The 18,717-nt window shown below is 39.5% G+C and overlaps 2 protein-coding genes across 4 annotated transcripts in view; one reads left to right on the top strand and one right to left on the bottom strand.

Annotated features, from left to right (window-relative positions):
- The window catches only part of LOC131888493 (SH3 domain-binding protein 5-like), a 13,920-nt gene extending 2,472 nt beyond the window's left edge, over positions 1 to 11,448 (top strand). Inside the window, exons 4-8 of the mRNA XM_059237366.1 lie at positions 1,709 to 1,839; positions 1,940 to 2,265; positions 2,339 to 2,484; positions 9,033 to 9,433; positions 11,061 to 11,448. Of these exons, the coding sequence (XP_059093349.1) occupies positions 1,709 to 1,839; positions 1,940 to 2,265; positions 2,339 to 2,484; positions 9,033 to 9,433; positions 11,061 to 11,325 (1,269 nt within the window). The 3' untranslated portion in view covers positions 11,326 to 11,448. The remainder of the gene's footprint in view (positions 1 to 1,708; positions 1,840 to 1,939; positions 2,266 to 2,338; positions 2,485 to 9,032; positions 9,434 to 11,060) is intronic.
- Positions 11,449 to 11,453: 5 nt separating this feature from the next.
- LOC131888583 (uncharacterized) lies at positions 11,454 to 15,996 on the bottom strand. 3 transcript variants are annotated; one of them, XM_059237491.1, is made up of 3 exons: positions 15,666 to 15,996; positions 13,078 to 13,589; positions 11,454 to 11,993 (listed from the first exon to the last, which is right to left on the bottom strand). In XM_059237491.1, exons 2-3 carry the CDS (start codon positions 13,528 to 13,530, stop codon positions 11,751 to 11,753), a joined length of 696 nt encoding a protein of 231 aa, XP_059093474.1. In that variant the 5' UTR covers positions 13,531 to 13,589; positions 15,666 to 15,996; the 3' UTR covers positions 11,454 to 11,750. The 3 variants fall into 3 exon arrangements, with proteins under 3 accessions (XP_059093474.1, XP_059093466.1, XP_059093457.1); XM_059237483.1 differs by having other exon boundaries at positions 15,452 to 15,994; XM_059237474.1 differs by having other exon boundaries at positions 15,464 to 15,990.
- Positions 15,997 to 18,717: the final 2,721 nt, after the last annotated feature.

Below are 18,717 nucleotides of genomic sequence, written 5' to 3'. Positions count from 1 at the left end.
TTTTGTTCAATAATTATGCCAATAACTGACATTCAAAAATTTCAGCGGCAAAAGTTTAGGCCTTACTTGGCGAGAAAGGTTTGGTGATCACAAAAAGGTGGCGTTTCCTTGCTTTAGTGTCCTTGAGTAGGTGCAGTCTTTTGGCAGAACAATTAGCCTTTTTAAGTCCCAAAATGGAAAACAAAAATTGCCAAAAATGGCAAAACAATTGGCAAATGAGCCCAAAAAAAAAGACAAATAGTTTGGCAATTGAAGCCATGAGTGGCAAATAATTTGGCAAATGAAACCATAATGGGCAAAAAGATTGGCAATTAAATCAAATTGCGAGAAATTATGCAAGTAAGCAAAATCAATATAGTATTTCCGAGTGAGTCTTCACGGATTAGTTTTGAATTAGTCAAATATATTTCATTTGATAGCTCTTTGACTTGAACATCCTACCAGCCGAATCACTTCATGGCATAAACAACTCTGAATGTTATCATAATCTATGTAAACTAAGGTAAGGGGTAAATGCCATGCGAATTGTCTAATTTTTGTACATTTTTTTGTTTCTTTCTTTGTTTGCAGATCTGAAATTCTTAGAAAACCCCTATTTAAAGCGACATGGCCAATCAGTCTGAACAGTTTTCACAAATTTGCTCAATTTATCTGAAAAGTGACACACAAACAAGAAAAGTGGCTAATTGCAAATCAATCTGTTTTGGGCTTTGCTACTTTGCTGCACCCGTAGGCATGTCTTTATTTGATTGGTTCTCCGTCTGTGGGTGTGATTGAAGTTTAAAGGTTTCCATCAGAAAGTTCGGGGAGGAGAATCGGCCGGGGATCTCTTTCATACTGGGATATCAGGCTAACCTCCCTGAAACTTGAAGCGCATTAAGTCAATTCTTGATCAAGTAAAGTAAATCATTTCCCTGAATCAAAATGCTACATTATGAGTAAGCTTACTTTTTCCTAATTACATTCATGAAAAGAACCCCGTAAGTATTTTTGGTGCTGAATGTTAATATGAGACAACATCAATTATTGTAAACGAGTTCAATTCTAACAAACACACCTGATTTGTAGGTGTCTTACAGGTTACAAGTATAACTCACAGGATTATAAGTAATAGAGAACGCTAGTCCTTTTGCTGATCCAAAGATGAGCGGATTTGTTGCAATTATGAATTCTTGATGTGATGCCATTTACAATTTCTTAGGGTTTTCGTTTTTTACTTTCGTAGTCTGACATTGCTTAAGGTCAAGTTAATCAAGGACACTGACCTACTAGACGTGACATTGCATATCGAAAAGATAAGAAAATATGATGGCCGGCTTCTCTGTCCTGGCGAGGCTCATACCTTGGCACTCATCAATCAATGTAGGATAACTCCAACCCTTTAAAACTTCCCACTATATCCTTAATAAGAGCGTGAAGTGTTTTGCCTGGCCAGTAAAAAGATTGTAACCTTTTTCATTTTTTTTATGGACCGAAAGGAAATGTTGCGTGAAAGTTTTTGATCGAAAACGTAAAATGTAAATAAGCTTCATTTTCATTGTCAAACCCCTGTAAATTTAGCCTCTACTTACTACGGGTTATCTAGCAAAGAGTCCGATTGTTCAAATTTGATGCAAGTACACTCATTTTAGAACTTCAGTTCTGCCTTCACCTTTGCTGACATTTTTTTGTACAATTCTTCAGAGACAATTTTACTGCGATCTTTCAGGTGAATGAGTCGGAGAAGGAAAAAGATGAGAGTGCTACTCTGCACAAGAAGAAATACAGGAGCTATCAAAAGTCCCAATTACGAGTTCAACTCATCGAAAAGACCCTGAAGAGATCCATTAACAAGTCGAGGTACATAAGTCTCTGAATGGAAGACTGTATTTCCCACTTCTATAGCAATCTGAACGGCAGATTCTGACCTTCTTCAACTTCGATCCAACTTCTTCTTTAGGCCCTATTTCGAATCGAAAGCCAAGTTTAATCAAGTGCTCGATGATCAAAAGCGGCAAGTCGAGCTCATTGAAGAAACCATCCAGATGACTAAACTAGGGTATGCTCAAAGTTTGCGGGAATTGGAGAAAATTAGTGAAGAAATCCACGAAAGACGACAAAAAGAGAAAGCAGACAAATTGGTCGAATTGGGACCGAGGGGCCAAGGAGTTGGAGCGGAAGAAGGCCATGCTTCCCAGGAACACGGAACTCAGGGCCAGAACCATCCCATTAAACGTTCCACTTCCTACCATCGAGTTCAACACCTGGTGAGACAATTCTCCAGAGGTAAGAGACGTTGCTTGTAGATGTATGTCAAGGCAAGCTTCAATCAAATTTATTCTCTCCTCCTTTTTCTCAGAGTCTGCCAAATTTTCTTGCACGGAGATTAAAAACTCATCCGAAACTAATTCCAAATCCAAGGAAACTTCGCCTGATTGCAGCAAAGACGCCTCCAAATCTCTTTCTCATCCCAGCTCATCTGAGCCAACCATTGGACAAGTCAAGGTAAGATTTTAAGATTCACTAGGAGAATATACCAAATGCCTAATAGCTATTGGAAACAATCATGTATGAATAGATCATGATACAGTGCTCTAAGCAAGCAGTCACAAGATGAACTATAGCATAAGGGATTATCTAGGGGAAATTAGGCAGAAGGCACAATGTCCAGAAAGGCAAAACTCTTCTGCGTGACCAAAGGTTCTTGGAATCAAATAAGAAAATTTGGCAATTCATTTTGAGACCAGTTGCTATCAGATTGACTACAAAGATTTCCCTCGAAGTGATACCGTTAGCCATGAATTCCAGGGGTAAGGAACAAGAAATAACAAGAAAAACAAGACCAAAAGGTTTCTTAATAAACCCTTCTTAGCCTTCTGAGAATTTATTCATTGTTTACAATTACTCGAAAGCAAAGCGCGGTTAGGTAAAATTGACAAGTAAAAAAAAGTAGGTCCAAATGTTGAAAATAGTGCTAAACAAAAGAGAATCAAAATAGTTGAGTACACACAAAAATATGAGTGATGGTGCGGAATGAGCATGAAAGCAACGCCACAAAAATACATTTTAACTTCCGATACCCATCAGACTCTTGAACGAGGAGAAATAAATAAAAAGACGTGTTGTGAAGCCAGAGGGAAAAAGATCCTCGGATCCTTGACTCGGAGAACGAAAAAGTAAAATCGTGAAGAACACTTGAAGAAAGGTTTGCGGACCTCTCGCTCCAAAAAACCATCAAGTGATCTTATTGGACTCATCCCTAGCCAAAAGAAGAACGTCATCCGTAAAACAGAGATTACTGACGGGTATTATTAGCTTGTTAGATATCTTGAAAAGTTGACTAGATCAACTCCAATTCTTCTTACATCTTGCGTCAAAAATTGTCAACTTGCACCCTTTACACTTCCGACCGCTCAGACCAAGCCTCAGTGACACTAAACGGATTAATGAAAGGGGTCAAATATATTTCTTCTTCGCAATGTTGCTCTTTCCTTGATAATTTTGATTCATCTTTTCCCGGATGTACGGTACAGCAGCTTCGCAATGTTGCTCTTTCCTTGATAATTTTGATTCATCTTTTCCAAAAGATTTGTGAGTTTTGGTCCTTAAAGTTGGTCGATCGAGACCACTTGAATGTATCTGGAATAATTCAGAGGTATGATAGACGAACATACGACTTTTTCATAGACATGACGGTTGTAAAGTAAGATGACTTGGGTCATTTTGTCGGAGGGTTGAAAGTTGAAACCATCAAGTTGCTCATTCTAATGTCTCAAAAGTGGCCAATGTTGACAAAAGGCTCGCCACTCACAATTTTCTAGAATATGAGCCCTAGGAGAGACGATGGTTGCAAATAACAGTTCACGGTAGATTCGAAGCAAAAGAGCCCTCAAGGAGTTTTGAGTTGTTCAAGGAGCGGACATTACGTACGTACATAATTCGTATTTTGAAAGACGTCGTCCCTCTCTTAAATACACTGACATCGTTTCCTGAGCATGGTACGGTGGGCAAAGCAGAATCCCTCACTCAAAACTTTGGTGGAGAGTCACTCAACCAAAACGTTAGAAAACCCTGTTATACTGATTAAAGAAAAAGAGCAAGAATTTGGTGTCTTTATTTGCATTTTGTTTAAAGTAGGATGGCAAGGCAGAGGCAAGGCTAATGCCTAAAAATACGTATCTTTTTCGTTTGCAAATTTAAAACATTTAGGAATGAAAGTAGGCCGTAAAATCGTAAAAAACGTTTCGATAGACACATCAAAAATGACCAGTTACAAACTGAGTGTAAGCTGGTTCAGGAGGTCAGGTAGAATCCAAATGCTTTTTTCTCTTATGCGAACTCTAAGAGAAAAATGAAACACCCAGTTGGGCCTTTTGAGATTGATGGGGAAGCCATTAGCAATGTAGAGACTAAGGCTAACATGCTTGGAGATCAGTTCTCCAGTGTGTTTTCAACCCCACTGAGTTCAGATCATTACTCTGAAGATGAGTCTGTTGAGATTGACAAGGTTAGTCAAGTTGAGCGTTTAGATGATCTTGTTGTTACATTTCAAGATGCTTTAGAGGCCATCAGGGACTTGAGACTCTCGAGCTCTCCTGGTCCTGATGGTGTGACATCTCAGTTTCTGCTGAGATGTTCACTGGTTCTTGCTCCTGTTTTCTCGTACTTGATGTGTCTGAGAAAATCATGAAGTTCAAATTTGTAGAGTTTTTCGAAGTCCATGATGTCCTTCCTCCTAGACAGCATGAGTTCGAGCGCATTTTGGCACGGTTACCCAACTGATTGAGCATTTAGAGCAGGTCATTGAGGGACTAGAGAGACATGAGTCAGTTGATGTTACCTTTCTTTATTTTGCCAAGGGCTTTGATAAAGTAGATCATGGGCTTTCGTTGAATAGACTTCATGACATTGGGATCCAAGGCAAGGTTCTCAATTGAATAAGACGCTTCATTCAGGATAGGAAGCAAATTGTTAAGGTCGAGGGATCCCTTAGTGACATAAATGATGTCAAGTCAGGTGTTCCCCAGGGCTCCTCTATCTTAGGGCCCCTCTTTTTTATAATATTCGTTGCCCTGCTTCAAAAGCTTAGTATTACTACCAATCTTTCTTCTTATGTCAACGATGTAAAGTTAGTTTCTGGTAGGAATGGCCAAGATTCCAGTAGCCTTGCAATGGACTTAGATCGAATCTACTCATGGGTTACTGAGAGTAATATGGCCCTGAACGGAATGAAATTCCGCTCAATGACGTTTGGGTCAACTCCTTTAAATACTCCACTCGTAGATAATGGAGGTAAAGATATCGAGCAGGTCTCATCTATGAAAGATTTAGGTGTAGTCCTCCAAAATAATGGAAAGTTCGATGAGCATATTCAGTTGAAGGTGGGTAAAGCTTTTCAAATGTGTGGATGGATATATCGCACGTTTAAGTCCAGAGATAGCATCACGATGCTAACTCTGTACAAGTCGATTGTCCAACCACATCTTGAATGAGCTTCACCCATTTGGATTCCAATGAGTTCAGCAGGTTTACAAAAGGTCGAACAAGTCCAAAGATATTTCACTAGGAACATCACAGGAATGAGACATCTCTCCTATTGGGAGAGACTAAAAAAGTTGGGACTATACAGTGTTCAGAGAAGGTAGAAAAAGGTGTCTGGTACTGTACGTCTTCAAAAGCATTCATGAGCTCTGTCCCAACCCAGGATTTAGGGTCAATTGTAGTGACCGTAGAGGCTTCACATGCGTTTTGAGAGCACCTTCAAGCCCTCGATAATCCAGGCTAGTTCAAACAATGAAGTCCAACTCTCTTCTTTCTCGGGCTCCTTCCTTGTTCAATTTGCTTCCCTCTGATATTCGTAGGGAATACGTAGGCCTTGATGATCCGGTAGCATCTTTCAAGTCAGACTTGGACAATTTTTTTGATAGCATTCCAGATCAACCTTACATTCAAGGACTAGCTCGGTCTGCCAACTCAAATTCGTTGGTGGACCAAATATCATATAAAGATTGAAAGATAATAAGTAGACGAATTATAACCCATCATTTTAACAGTACTGGGGATTGCATTCTCTGTAGCGGTTAGAAAAGCCTGTGAAAAACCAAACCAAAAAAAAACACTAAATCAAAATGGAATATCATTTATTTACGATTCATATTTTGGTTCATCTCAAGCATAGGGAAGGGTATGTGGTACAGAGTGTTGCGGACAGAGCAATGTTCTGGCTTGATAGAGATTCTTAACTTCATATCGCCTCCCTGAAAAGAAACAAAAGAAAGTTATTAGACATTGCTTTGCGTGCGTCACAAACGAAGAGCTATAGCCAGGTTGTGGTACTAGACATACGACATTGAGCACGGATTGGAAAAAGATAGATTTCGCTCGCTGGGTAACGCCTTAAAAGCACAGGAAAAAGTAGCAACGCCATTTCAGTCTACGATATGCCTCGAAAGCTGTCTTCATTTTGGACGGATCAGCTGGGCTAAGGATACCTGAAACCGGAGGGTTGAACATTGCAATTGGTGAAATTAGGCCCCTTTGTGATAACAATATTTCAATCGCTAAAACGTTACAAGGGAAGCAAGCATACGGTATGAAATAATGATCTGAGGGGAAAACTATAGTTTTATAACAAAATGTTGAGCCATGTTAGTTAAACGAATCTATTTAAAGTTTCTGATTGATATAATATCAAACCTAGAACTGTAGCATTAGCTCATTATGAATATAACATAAGGTGTACGTTTTGCAGTCAAAGGTTAAGACTTGTTTGGCTGTTTTCACTAATAAATCTGTCAAGGAGCTTTGACAAAAAGAAAGATGGCCTGGCTCTGCCAATGTGTAATGAAGTGTCCTGACCAATATCATGGGTGACTACTACTGACTATACTGTGCACTGAGTACTCTGAGTCTGGTTAGTCAAGATCAATAGCTCAGTGCAAACTGTTCTGGCGGAGCTTTCACAAAGTTCTATTATTACCAATCATTTTCTGCTTGATACAGGAACTGTGAACTGAAATTTTGGCCGAAAATAAAATCATTTAGAATTAGCTGTGAAACTAATGATCAAAAATCCATTATGAAAACCACCATGCAACAGTACCTGGAGTTGAGCCACATTTTACTGTCTATTGGCCATTTGATAGTTCTGAAGTTTAGCACAGGCTGTATTATTTTTTCAAACACTTATCCATATGTCAGAGTACTAAACATGGTGAAACTATTTTAATGCTGTTTAACTCCAAGTGTTCTTAGTACTTTCAGTTTCCAACTGAAAATGAATTGATATGGGTTCTCTGTCAAGAAAACAGGGAGTTCACATCTTCTCCCCCAAGGGCTCACCTCCTTTAGATATCCATAGTCTTCTAAATATCCATGCATTGAGTAAGAAAGATAACCCACAAATTGATGTATTGACTAGGGATAATGATTGGACGAATGTGTACTACATAACGAAACCAACCGTTAAGTGTCGTTTTGATCTACCGTACATTAGAAATATTCTGTGAGTGATAACATACATAATGAAGTCATGAGGAAGTGCTCCCCCAAAATCACGATGCCCCGAAGACGTCCAACAATTTGAAGCCTTGGTCTGCGTCTTAACCACATGTATTTATGTTCCTGTAAACACAGACACATGGACCTGAATTAATGAGTATATATGGTTGCACATATTGTTCTTTCCCAAGCTCATTTGATGCTCGGATTCCCAGTTGGTAATGCCTACGCCACATCTGGCAACACCAGAGTGAACCAATCCATGAATCATGATCAATACATCCGAGAGAAACACTCAGGCACCAACATATTTGTTCACTTCATTTTGGAATCCGTTCAAGATTGTTCAAAGCATAAAATAGTCTCATGTTCATTTGCCAGGCTATCTTTGAAAACCACCTGAAACTAAACCGGTTGGGCTGAAATTGAAAAATTACTCTACTTTTGACTGGCATTTCTTTGGTTTCAAGGCCTCAAGGAATCTTGTGTTGCATTGGTTGCTTGTTCTCCAAGACCCTATTTGGTTTCGACCCCCATTATCGTGCCCTTCCTGTCCTTCAGATGTGTTTTGAAAGTAAGAAAGCTATTTTACCTCAAATAACAACATACCACGCTTAGGCATTCTGTTCTCAACATCTTTCGTTTGCCTTGTGCTCGTACCATTACGACTTCTACATTATGAATAGACTTCCAATTGACGTCAGATGCACGAGGCTCCGTGTACACTCCATTTACCAGAATAAGTGAAAACATTGAAACGAATTTAGGTTTTCCTTTGTCGACACAAATATTTTTCTCTCCTGTTGTACAATCACTTAGTAGTCAAAGCCTAGATTGTTATGTCTTTAAAAAGGCTTTGATTCAAATTGCTGAAAAGCTCATACCAAATGTCGAGGATCTATTTAATGCGAGGTGCATGGCAACTCAACTTTTCCGACGGAGAGCGAAAGTAATGAATCGCACTTTGCTAAATACCACGTGCGATCCTTCCATTTTAGCAAAGAAAGAGAAAAGAAAATGATTGATGAGTAGATTTAGAGAACAATTTGGTACATTGCAAAAATAAGGCTCAGTAGCTATGTGTTGTGTAATACAGCTGGTTAGTTACGAATAGAGGCAGGTGGCCTGACAAGTTCGTGTCAGTTTCACTTTTGTCCCGAATACAGCCAAAATATAAACTTTGGGATGGCACACTTTTCCAAAAGAGACCTTTCTTTTGATTTTTTCCGGTGGAGTGTCATGTTTCAAACATGACTTTTCTTTCCCTATTCATTTTTCTGATGCCTCACTAAAGTCACGCATTGACAATGTTAAAGGTTATTTCCACGTTGTCATTTGTCGAGAAAAACTATCTCAAACTTTAAGCCGGCTCATTAGTGTTCAAACTTGAAACTTGACGCTTTATCTATTTTCTATATTTCGCAACTTTGGCCCCCCTCAACTGGATCATCTTTTTAGGAACCTATCATGAGATAGGAGTTATGTGGTAGTGCTATTTTTGTGTTCTTCTAGGCCCCACGAATGTCAATCTTTAATCTCATGCTCTTCGATAGGCCTCCTCATCCTCGTCGTGCTCTTCCTCATCTCGTCTTGAGAACCCAATCAGCTGTCCATCCAAGATGGCGACTGGCCCCACTCAGACTGAATCGCAGGTGACGTCCACTTCCAATTCTTCTACTGCCAGTCCACTTCCATCTCCCAGCTACGAGACTTTGGGATCGGACGAGGATGATTGGCAAAAACTGGATGTCTCAGGTCTTACCAAGGATTCTTCATCTGATGAGGATAGTCATAGCGAGAGAAAATTAAATGCCCCAGTCCATTCTCCATGCAAGGGAGACGCAACGGTCTCGGCCACCCTCAAAGATCCGAGGTTAGCCCAAGTCAAAGAAGAATTCTCAAGTCTACCCTACGGATGTGGAGATGACCTGTCAGATGCAGAGAGCCTTGCCAGGTAATTTACGGCTAAATCCTGGTTAATCTCACTCGAGTATCCTTCGTCAAATACCTTTATGCGCAATCATCCATTGGTCTTGGTTGTTGCATAGAGTGCGGTAGGTAGCTTTCTCTTGCCTAACAAGCTTAAGTAATAGATAATACGTGGACTTCGCCTTCATTCATGCCACGTAATCTTCAAATGGAAATTGCGGGAATGAGTAAATAGCTAAAGGTCAGGAAAATCAGGAAGTAGCATAATCTCTTTACTCATGAACGTCATTCCTAAATGTGCTGTAACTGCGACACAACATCCTCTTTTTGTCACTGAGTGTCATTCAGGTTGTGTCATTCCGTCAACAGTTGTTGGCTTTCTAACTTTTGGTTGAAAGTTTTGTCATTCCCTTAAAAGTTGAAATCTCACTTTACTTTAGCAAACATGTTTATTTGTTGATGAAATTGTTCTGAAAGGGGAACTTGGTAATGTCTTTCATGCGTCCATCTTTTAGAAACCTCTTTCTCCTCACACCCAGTTTCTTTTGAAAGGCTTAAATTTTTTAAACGCTTATTTGGAACACTGGCTTTGTGTGTTTTCGAAGTGCTAATTATCCAATCCATCTACTGAAAGTGGATTTTCTTTTATGAAAACTGTTTCTTATAGGTATAACATTGACTCTCATCGGTCATCAACTCAAAGAAAACAAAAATTCCTTTTTGGAACCTCCATTTTATGCCTCTCTGCCCACGCATGGCTGGAAAGTACGAGAGCCCACTCAATAGTGAACAAAAAAAATACATTTCCACCCATCAACTTTGGCTTTTGATTGTTTTAAGTGAAAATTAAAGCTTGAAAAGCTGTTAACACAGACTTTTTCAAGTTTATATTTCAAAATGCATGGATGGTCAACACCTTAAAAGCCCCCATTCTTCTCTTCAAACTCGTTAACAAGGAAATACAAACTCGTCAAAATCCATATCAACTTTATTCAAGCCTCATTTTTATCACCTCATGCAAAAAAAGTAACGGCTAAGGAAAGAATAGTTATATTTTCAAAGCAGATGAAAGTGAAAGAAAAACTGACGAGGAAAGTCAACTTTCCAGTTCCAAGGTAACTTAAGGAACAGTGAAATTCTCTTCCGCTGGAAATTTCCTGGGTGGTATGTCGTGTGAGAAAAACTAATTCGTCTACACAACTTGAGAGAAATATGCCAAAAAGCCCCCTATATTGCTGGAACGGCAGAAAAATGACCCGGATCGATAATGAGATCCTTGCAACAAATGGATTTTACACTCGCAATTTCTGGATTCCTTTTCCTGCTGTTTGAGATATTAAAGGGGCTTTTGGTAAATGTACCCTCAAGGTGTATGAACTGATTGTCGGATGTATGTACGACTCGAGGCAAATAAAATACGTATCAGAACTGACGTCCACGAGGTTCGGGATAAGATTTTTCCACCTTTGTGAAGTATCCAACAAGGCAGGGTTTCGCAGGTCAATAAATAGAACATAAAGTAGTGACTTCCGCGCTGAGAAATGTCCATATTGTGCTACTAATAAAGAACAGATTGACAATATTGAAGCGTTCCTCGTAACGTAGAAATCGGGGGTTTCTGCATATTACGTTATATTTGATTCTTCTTCCAGTATGGACATGCTAAGTGATGAACAAATAGACCTATTGATCAAAGGAAAAGTCTTCTCGCCCAGGAGACGCAGTTTAGAGCCTTCCAGCAGTCAAAAGGCGTCTACCATATTTGAAAGAGGAACAGGAGATCACACACAAGGAGAAGATGAAGAGCAAAACTGTCAAGAGATTTTCGGTGTTAAGAAGAGCGAGACAAACGACAAGACGTCGGAAGTCAAGAGAGGACATGTGGAAACCTGGGGAGTAAATTTGAACTCTCCATAATGACGACACCCTTAGTCATATACATGTGGCAACCACTTGAAGCAATAATCAAAGTTCTACACGTACACCCGTTCATGGTTGGTTGTTGCTCAATATTTACCAATAATAACGCTTTGAAGACAAGCATGTTTGGGAAAAACGTTTTTATTTCCCGTTGTTGAAGCAAATTCAAAGAGTACAATAGCTATGTCACAAAACTGACTCAAAGTTGGTCATTCTCGTCTAGAGCAAGATCTTCATTTCTTTTGATTAGTGTTCTTCCTTGGCAAACTTGGAGCTGGATGGACTTCAAAGCCAAAGTGCAAGCAAAGAGAAGATGATGTCAAAGCTTCCACAAAAGGCGACACAGGAACGAAAAATATGTCAAAAGATAGTTGATGCGTTCGTACGGAATGGGTTTGTATGAAACAAAACGTCGATTAGTTTCATTTAATGTTCGGTGGAACATGGGTGGCGATGTGATAATATTTATGCCCGTGAGTCATCACTCGAGCAATGTGTCCGAAAAGTTCCATCCATACGTCTTCCACATTTTCGTTCCAAGCGTTCTGATCCTCCAGATAAGGGCGGACCGAGTGACAGAAAATCGTCCCCATTACTCCAAAGTAATCATTGGGGATCCCAGCGTGACGATGGAACTTGCCCAAGTTCAGGAGGTATTGATTACTCTGCAAAAAGAACATTAAAAAAAACTATCATTAGGGTATACACTAGCAGCATGGTATGCATACGTAGGGGAACAAATGAACGGGTCCTTTGATCAGTCATTCTTATCTGATCGACCAAGATGAAGTTTCAGTTAGTGCCGTTTCTATGAAAAGAAAAGAGAATACAACTTCATGGTCATGTTGAAAGCAAGACAGATCTTAATTTACTGATACCTTGGGAATGGACGCCGAGGTAAGACTCGAATAGCCACACTTTGAAAAGGTCTGAAAAGACCCATCACCAACACTACATACACTATACTATAATTTCGGAAGTGCTCACTCTCAATGTTATCTAATCATGCGAATGAATCTCCTTTCTTATGAAGTTTCGGCTTCTCAGCAGCTTCTCACTGATCAAAAGACCCTTGCGATATGGCATGAAAACTGGCCCTTAAATCAAGAATAAGCTGGCTGTCGTTGGGGGAGACCCAATTTCTATTTGGGCTTGGTTACCAATCGCTTAACGACAACTAAATTTCATTGGTTCCAACATTGCTCGTTCAATGAAGCAAAAAAATGACCCCCTCCGCCTTCAACAGGAAATTGAGAATTCCCCGGGGAGGCTCCTCCATGTCCCAAAAGTATATCATGAATCCCCCTTTAAGAGAACTCCCTGTCCTTGGTCTTGAATAGACCATGGCAACTGAAACGTGGCCTTTCAGTCAAGCTGATTCATTGCTTGAAATAAAGGACATCCGCATGCCATCTGTTAAAAAAATCTCTTAAAATCCAGTAGACGCCTTTGCGTCGAGTTCAGCCTGAATACTCAATCTTAATGGATATACTCTATTTGTTCACAAGAACGATAATACCCGATTCGCAACATGAAGGAACGAATACATTTGGCATTGAACCAAACACATTTCTTTCGTTCGCACTGCCTTTCTTCTGTCTCTCAACCACTTCTAACGAGATCTAGGCCAGAGAGAGAGAGAGAGAGAAGCACGGAGTAATAGGCAACTTTCAAGCCTTTTGTGTGTAAAAAGGGCCAGGGATAACCACTCTAGCATTGAGCCAATTTTGATTGATTTTTCTCACTCACTTTGTCGGCGTTCTCCAATCTGGCAATGACCTTTTCCACCACTTGCATGACTCGTACTGCGTGCTCCTGGAGAGCCCGTGAGAGCCGGACGTCTTCTTTGAGAGCTTCCACCGGAGTATCGCGGAAGTGGAAAAAGAACTCTTGAGATTTAGGATATTCTTGGAACAGTTTGAGAAACGTATCCGCCACGGAATTGCTCATGCCGCCTTTGGTTTGCGATCCGCCCCCCACGAAACTGAGAGCTTGGCCCATTTCCGAGTAGATTATCTTCCATGATTCCTTGAGCAACAGCTTCTGCTCCACGCTCAAAGACAAAACATCTACGGTTGGGATTTCTTCTTTTTCTTCTTGGACCATGGAGGCATCCAATCTATTATCGCCTGGACCCACGGAAATATCATCGGATTTTCTCGGGCTTCCCGTCATCCACGTGGGTATGAAGCGTCGTAGCATGATGGAAGGATGTGAAGCTTGAAAGATGAAAAATGTCCCTCGGGAATACCGGTGGTAGTCTAAAAATAAATTAGAGAGAAAGTCGAAAAACTATATGTTGTCGAGAGCTTTTGAAGAGAAGAAGGCTTCCCAGTATTTCGAGTTTCCTTAAATGTACTCGTACAACTTGCTTCAAGTGCGACTTCTGAAAAGACGAAATGAAAACACTGAGCTCACTCCTGAAACCGGAATGTAGCTCGAGCATGATTTCTCCACTAGGATATATTCTCACGAGGCTTAATTTAGAAAGCAATTCTTGATTCATCGATTCAAGGCCAATTTGATATTGAATCCAGCCTCAACAACATTGGGAAGAAATGTGATGTTTGACATTGAACAAGAGCTATGAAATCCATTCAATACTACATAATTGGCATGTGGAATCTAAGCATCTGAAAACTTCACTGAGTTTTGTTTTGGAGCTCTGCATAAAAGAATTCCAGACTGATCTCAAAATTTGCTTGAAAAAAATGGTAGTCATGGTTTCCAATTCCTTTAGTCTGCTTTGGTATCACGAAGTCTTGACAACGTATGATTTACTTGGTATTTGTACATGATTTAAGTACCCATCCACAAGACGATAAAAGATCGGGCACTTTTCCCCTCATTGTTAGGACAGAATATCACAGATCGGAAACTAATCCAAGACAGATCTCGCTCTATCTTTACATTATTCGTTTTTAGGTGTCTTTGACATAACCTTGTGCTTGTACTTCATTGGGATATTGGACGAATCTCCCTTTGGTGGTGTATCGATTAATACCACACCACAGTAAAGTGCAGGCCTGGTTATCCTTGGCCTTTAAATGTTTCTTGGTTCATGGAAACAATACAAAATCACCATGTAATGTTTTTCTGTATGTCTCACTTAGAACTGATTTAAAATTGAATGGATTCGAATGTCAAATCAAACAGTTCATATTATGAACCAATTGACATTATGATGATCAAAACATCAAGCTATGGTCTGAAATGAAATAATCATTATATAACTTTCAGGGCTGAAGTAATTTTTGATAATTAACGTACATCAAACAGATATCAAATCATGTGTTTCCATTACTATACTTTTCCAAAGGAACACATGGTAGGACTTGAAATTTGATTAAAACTTCAAAAAATTGAATTATTTATGATCTTTCAGTGTTTGTAAACCTGCATCTTGTTTTCCCGTCCACCTAGAAGCAACATTAAGGGCTTTTTTTTTACCGTAAGCGATTGTTTGAATATTTTCCTGGAGCCTGCGTCTGGCTCCAAAACTTTTTGTTGAGACCCAACAATGTGTTTTGACGTACCGAATCAAGGCATACGAAACTTTTTCTCTAATAGCAATGGGCAAATGCAAGAACGATTTGTTGCCTTTGAGGTGTTATGAACGAAATGGAAGCCGTAAACTCGTCATTTTTCAATCAAATGAAGACAATGTCCGTTGAAAACTGAGAAAATAAGTCAAACTTTGCCGTCATAAAAAGGTTTTTAGCTATTGAGAACAAATGAAAAAAAATTAACGACTGATTCATGTTTATGATGTAACTGCTTACTACGATCCAAACAAAGCCCTTCATCCCGCAATTCCACGGAATATAAACCTCAAGGGTGTACTTCAACATACTTAGATTCCGAGCTACGTAACTAAATTCGAGCATAAATGTTTTTTAGATAAAGCCTTTCATCTTGCATCGTAAGATTAGACTTTGTGTAGAGGTCAAGTGATGCTATGAAGACGTCAATTGGCTCTTAAATGCTACCTCTACCTTCGTTCCCGCCTTGATTTGATAATTTAGGTTCAGGTTTCACGGCGTTTCATAAGGTCACTATGTCGATATAGCAAGCCTAAATCATTACATAGTTAAAATACACTTATGAATAAATTCGAACGTACATTTAAACGTACCTTGAAGCACCAATATCCGCTTCGGTTTGAAGTCGATGAGCAAGGATCGAGGAGGCACTTAATTATCGATCTCTAATATTTTATCAATGAAAAGAACTATGTCACGTGAGAGCTGGATTGCGTTACAAAGTTCTCGCCCTCCCGCATTATTTCGCTTTTATCAAAAGAATATATGACTAGTCAAGAACCGTACAGCACACACCTGTGACGAAGGAGAATAAATTTTGCACTGAGCCTACGAGGCTCCAAGTTTTCCTTTGATTCGTTCACGAGAACCAAATAGAGGACGACAGCGAGAACGACAGAGAAGGCCCATTTTCTCTCTTGCTCTCTATTCCGTTCCTCCTTCTCTCTCGTCAGTTCCGGGGCCTTAGGCTTTCTAAACACTCACGTTCTTCCACTACTTGCACTCGAACGATAAGTTCCAGATGGCAAAAAGACCGAGAAGGAATAGACGATCTCTCTTTTTTTTCACTGGGCGGCTCTCGTTACGGGCTTGTGAGCTTAGATGTTCATGTTCCTTCTACTAATGCGGGTGTCGGACTTTTTCCTGGAAGTCGGCTCCTCGCCCGCTTCATTATATTTAATCCCATTGAGATCATTGTAAAAAAATTGAAATTAGACTCCCTATCTTCTCCATCTTTCCGCAAGACAGGTGTCAGATATCAATCTAAATGCTCCCCACAAAGATACCATTTTCAGCTTGATTATGAAGCTGAACGTCGAAGAAAGACTCGCATGTTCACATGGCTCTTCTAGACGTCTCCTAAAAAGTCAGTGGACAGAGAAGAAATCGAGGAGAAAAATGTGCCCGCCTTTGTCCCCCAAGTCTGTTCGTCCAACCAAACTACTAAATTAATTATTTCAGACCAACCCAGTGACATTTTTTGCCAAGGCAGAGCCAAAACTTGGTCGAGAGTTTGAATGATCGAAGACGTAACTACATTTTCAGGTTCGACTCAAGAACTCTCAAACTCCTAATATATTGTTCAGAGCCATACCATTATTTTCGTGGGGTCATTTAGCTATGTAAATGAGTGCTAGAACAGTCTGCAAGACACCTCCCCACACCCAAAATGATCTTTGGATGGTCCTTATCAAAGTGGCTTTAGAGAGCTTACCGGTTTCTATTCCGATGCTGGGAAATGCACAAATACAGTCCTTCAATGTTGCATCTAACTTACTAAGCCCAAAATGAAAGGCAGTCTGACCCGACAGTCACTCGAGTAGTTGACATGCTAATATTGTTTTGTAACGTGAACGAGATGAATCGTATGTGTGCGTGTGTACTTAATATGAGCCCTTGCATGTGTATCTGGCAAGGATTTTATTTTCGTTTTTGATCCTGTTTTGGGAAAAGCAGATATTAAACCCCCCAATTAGCTCAATACTGATTAAATGGCGCTACTGGTGTGCATGGCTACATGCTTTTTCACCTGCAGCTCCAAAGCGTGCAATGTGTAAAGAATTAGGTGTTTTGTACATCGAACCAAAACCCTCCAATTAGTTCTTTATTTTTTTCTAGCCCGCTGTCAACTTGTTTTTTGACAAGACCGAACATGCAAATATTTCTTAACGCTAATTCCTCGAATGAGTGGCCTTTTCAAATAGAAAGAAATTTGATGCAAACGATCACATCTTGACCCAGAGATAACTTAAGTTTTCTTTTTAAATTAGCATTGGACCAAACCTGACAACCCAGATATACATCTGTATCGCAATATGCCGGTTAGAAAACAATTGTTAAATTTTTTGTGCATTAAATAGACCACCCACGACACTTCAAAATGTTTGAAGGGATTTATGCATCCTGGCGAACAAAAAATAAGTAGGTAAAGGTACTGAGAAGGAAAAGAAAACGTGCATAGAAAAAATAATCTCCTTTACGAGGATGAAATTTCGGAGTGAACCACAACCTTTTTGTCCTTCGCTTTAACCAAGTACCTATGGTCTGTGTGGAAAATTGGCCACCTCACAATATTAGTGAAAAAAGACTGCGTTATTGATCAGCTTGGTTTTGAGTGGTCTTGGTTGACTCCATCTGTTTTCATTTTCGAGCAAACTGATGACAGAAAATCCAATGTCTCTCATTGTGACATTCCCTCATCAGCTTGATAGGAGAAAAATCTTGTACGAGGATGGTACCAAGCAAATCAGGACTGTCAAATTTTCTCTAAAATAAAAAATATAAATATAAATAAATAAAAAAATATAAAAAACTCGATTTGCAACATTTTTCGAAATAGTCACTGTGCACGACAATCCCCTTATATGTACAAGATCTTCATCCAGTTGTCAAAAACATGTTGGAGGCCTGCTTGGCAGAGCTCTTGAAGAACCCTCTTCACAGCAAAATTAAGCTCAAAATTGATGGCATGTCTACGTCCAACAAGCTTAAACTTTAGCTGTGGGAAAAGTCAGATGTTGCAGGGTGCCAAATCTGGCTGTAATTGTGCATGGAGCAACACCTTGATCTTCCTTTTGGCCAAGAAATACCTGGTTTTCTGGGAGATGTGAGGCTTTGCTTTGTTCTGGGTAAAGTCAATTGGCACAAATTTTGAAGGGGTGTCTCAGACTACTTTACTTTGTATGCAAATTTTTTTAGAACCAAAGAACATACCAAAGCAAAACTGTATTATCAGAACTGTGAGATTTGGATCTTTCACATGAATTCAGTATTTTAGTGGTTATTTTAAACGCAAGATTTTCATAAGGGTTGTTCCGTTAAATCAGAATTCCTTCACAGAAGTACAGAATGTCTGCGGGTAAACTTTGAGTTCGCCTGCGGATAGAAAATGTATAAATGATATAAATGAGAAATATTGTGCTTTAAAATTGCAGGTTATCCTGCCTCCAATATGTACCTGATTGGCTAGCTTTAAAAGACTTTATTTCAAGTTCGACCAATCGAGTGCATTTTCTGAAAACTTCTGCCAATGAGGAAACACTTTTGGGATTTGGAAACATGAACCGACGAAAAATTGAAATTGCTGCAAAATGTGCAAGCGTTAACCAAAGAATAATTGGTGTTATTCAAATTGGCATATTCCTCTATAATTAATTTTACAAGTTTAAGAATATGTCTATTTTCCAACGGGTGGGCGAACTCAAACTTTAATTGGTATTTACTAAGGTCAAACTGTTTTCCATATTTCTTTCTCATTTTATTTCAGCAAAATTCTTATTAGTGTCCAAGCTTGGAAAAAATCTTGCCTCAAGCAAAGTTATAGTCAAGTGTGTACGTGGTTTGAGAA

This window comes from Tigriopus californicus, chromosome 1, assembly GCF_007210705.1.
Source record: "Tigriopus californicus strain San Diego chromosome 1, Tcal_SD_v2.1, whole genome shotgun sequence".
Classification (NCBI taxonomy): domain Eukaryota; kingdom Metazoa; phylum Arthropoda; class Copepoda; order Harpacticoida; family Harpacticidae; genus Tigriopus; species Tigriopus californicus.
This window is presented reverse-complemented; position numbering and strand designations above follow the sequence as displayed.

Bases quoted from the DNA above. Each gene is read 5' to 3' on its own strand.
- LOC131888583 (XM_059237491.1), bottom strand. From the start codon at position 13,530: ATGCTACGACGCTTCATACCCACGTGGATGACGGGAAGCCCGAGAAAA. The intron at 11,994-13,077 runs GTGAGTGAGAAA...TTCTTTTTGCAG, and splicing joins GATTGGAGAACGCCGACAAA to AGTAATCAATACCTCCTGAA.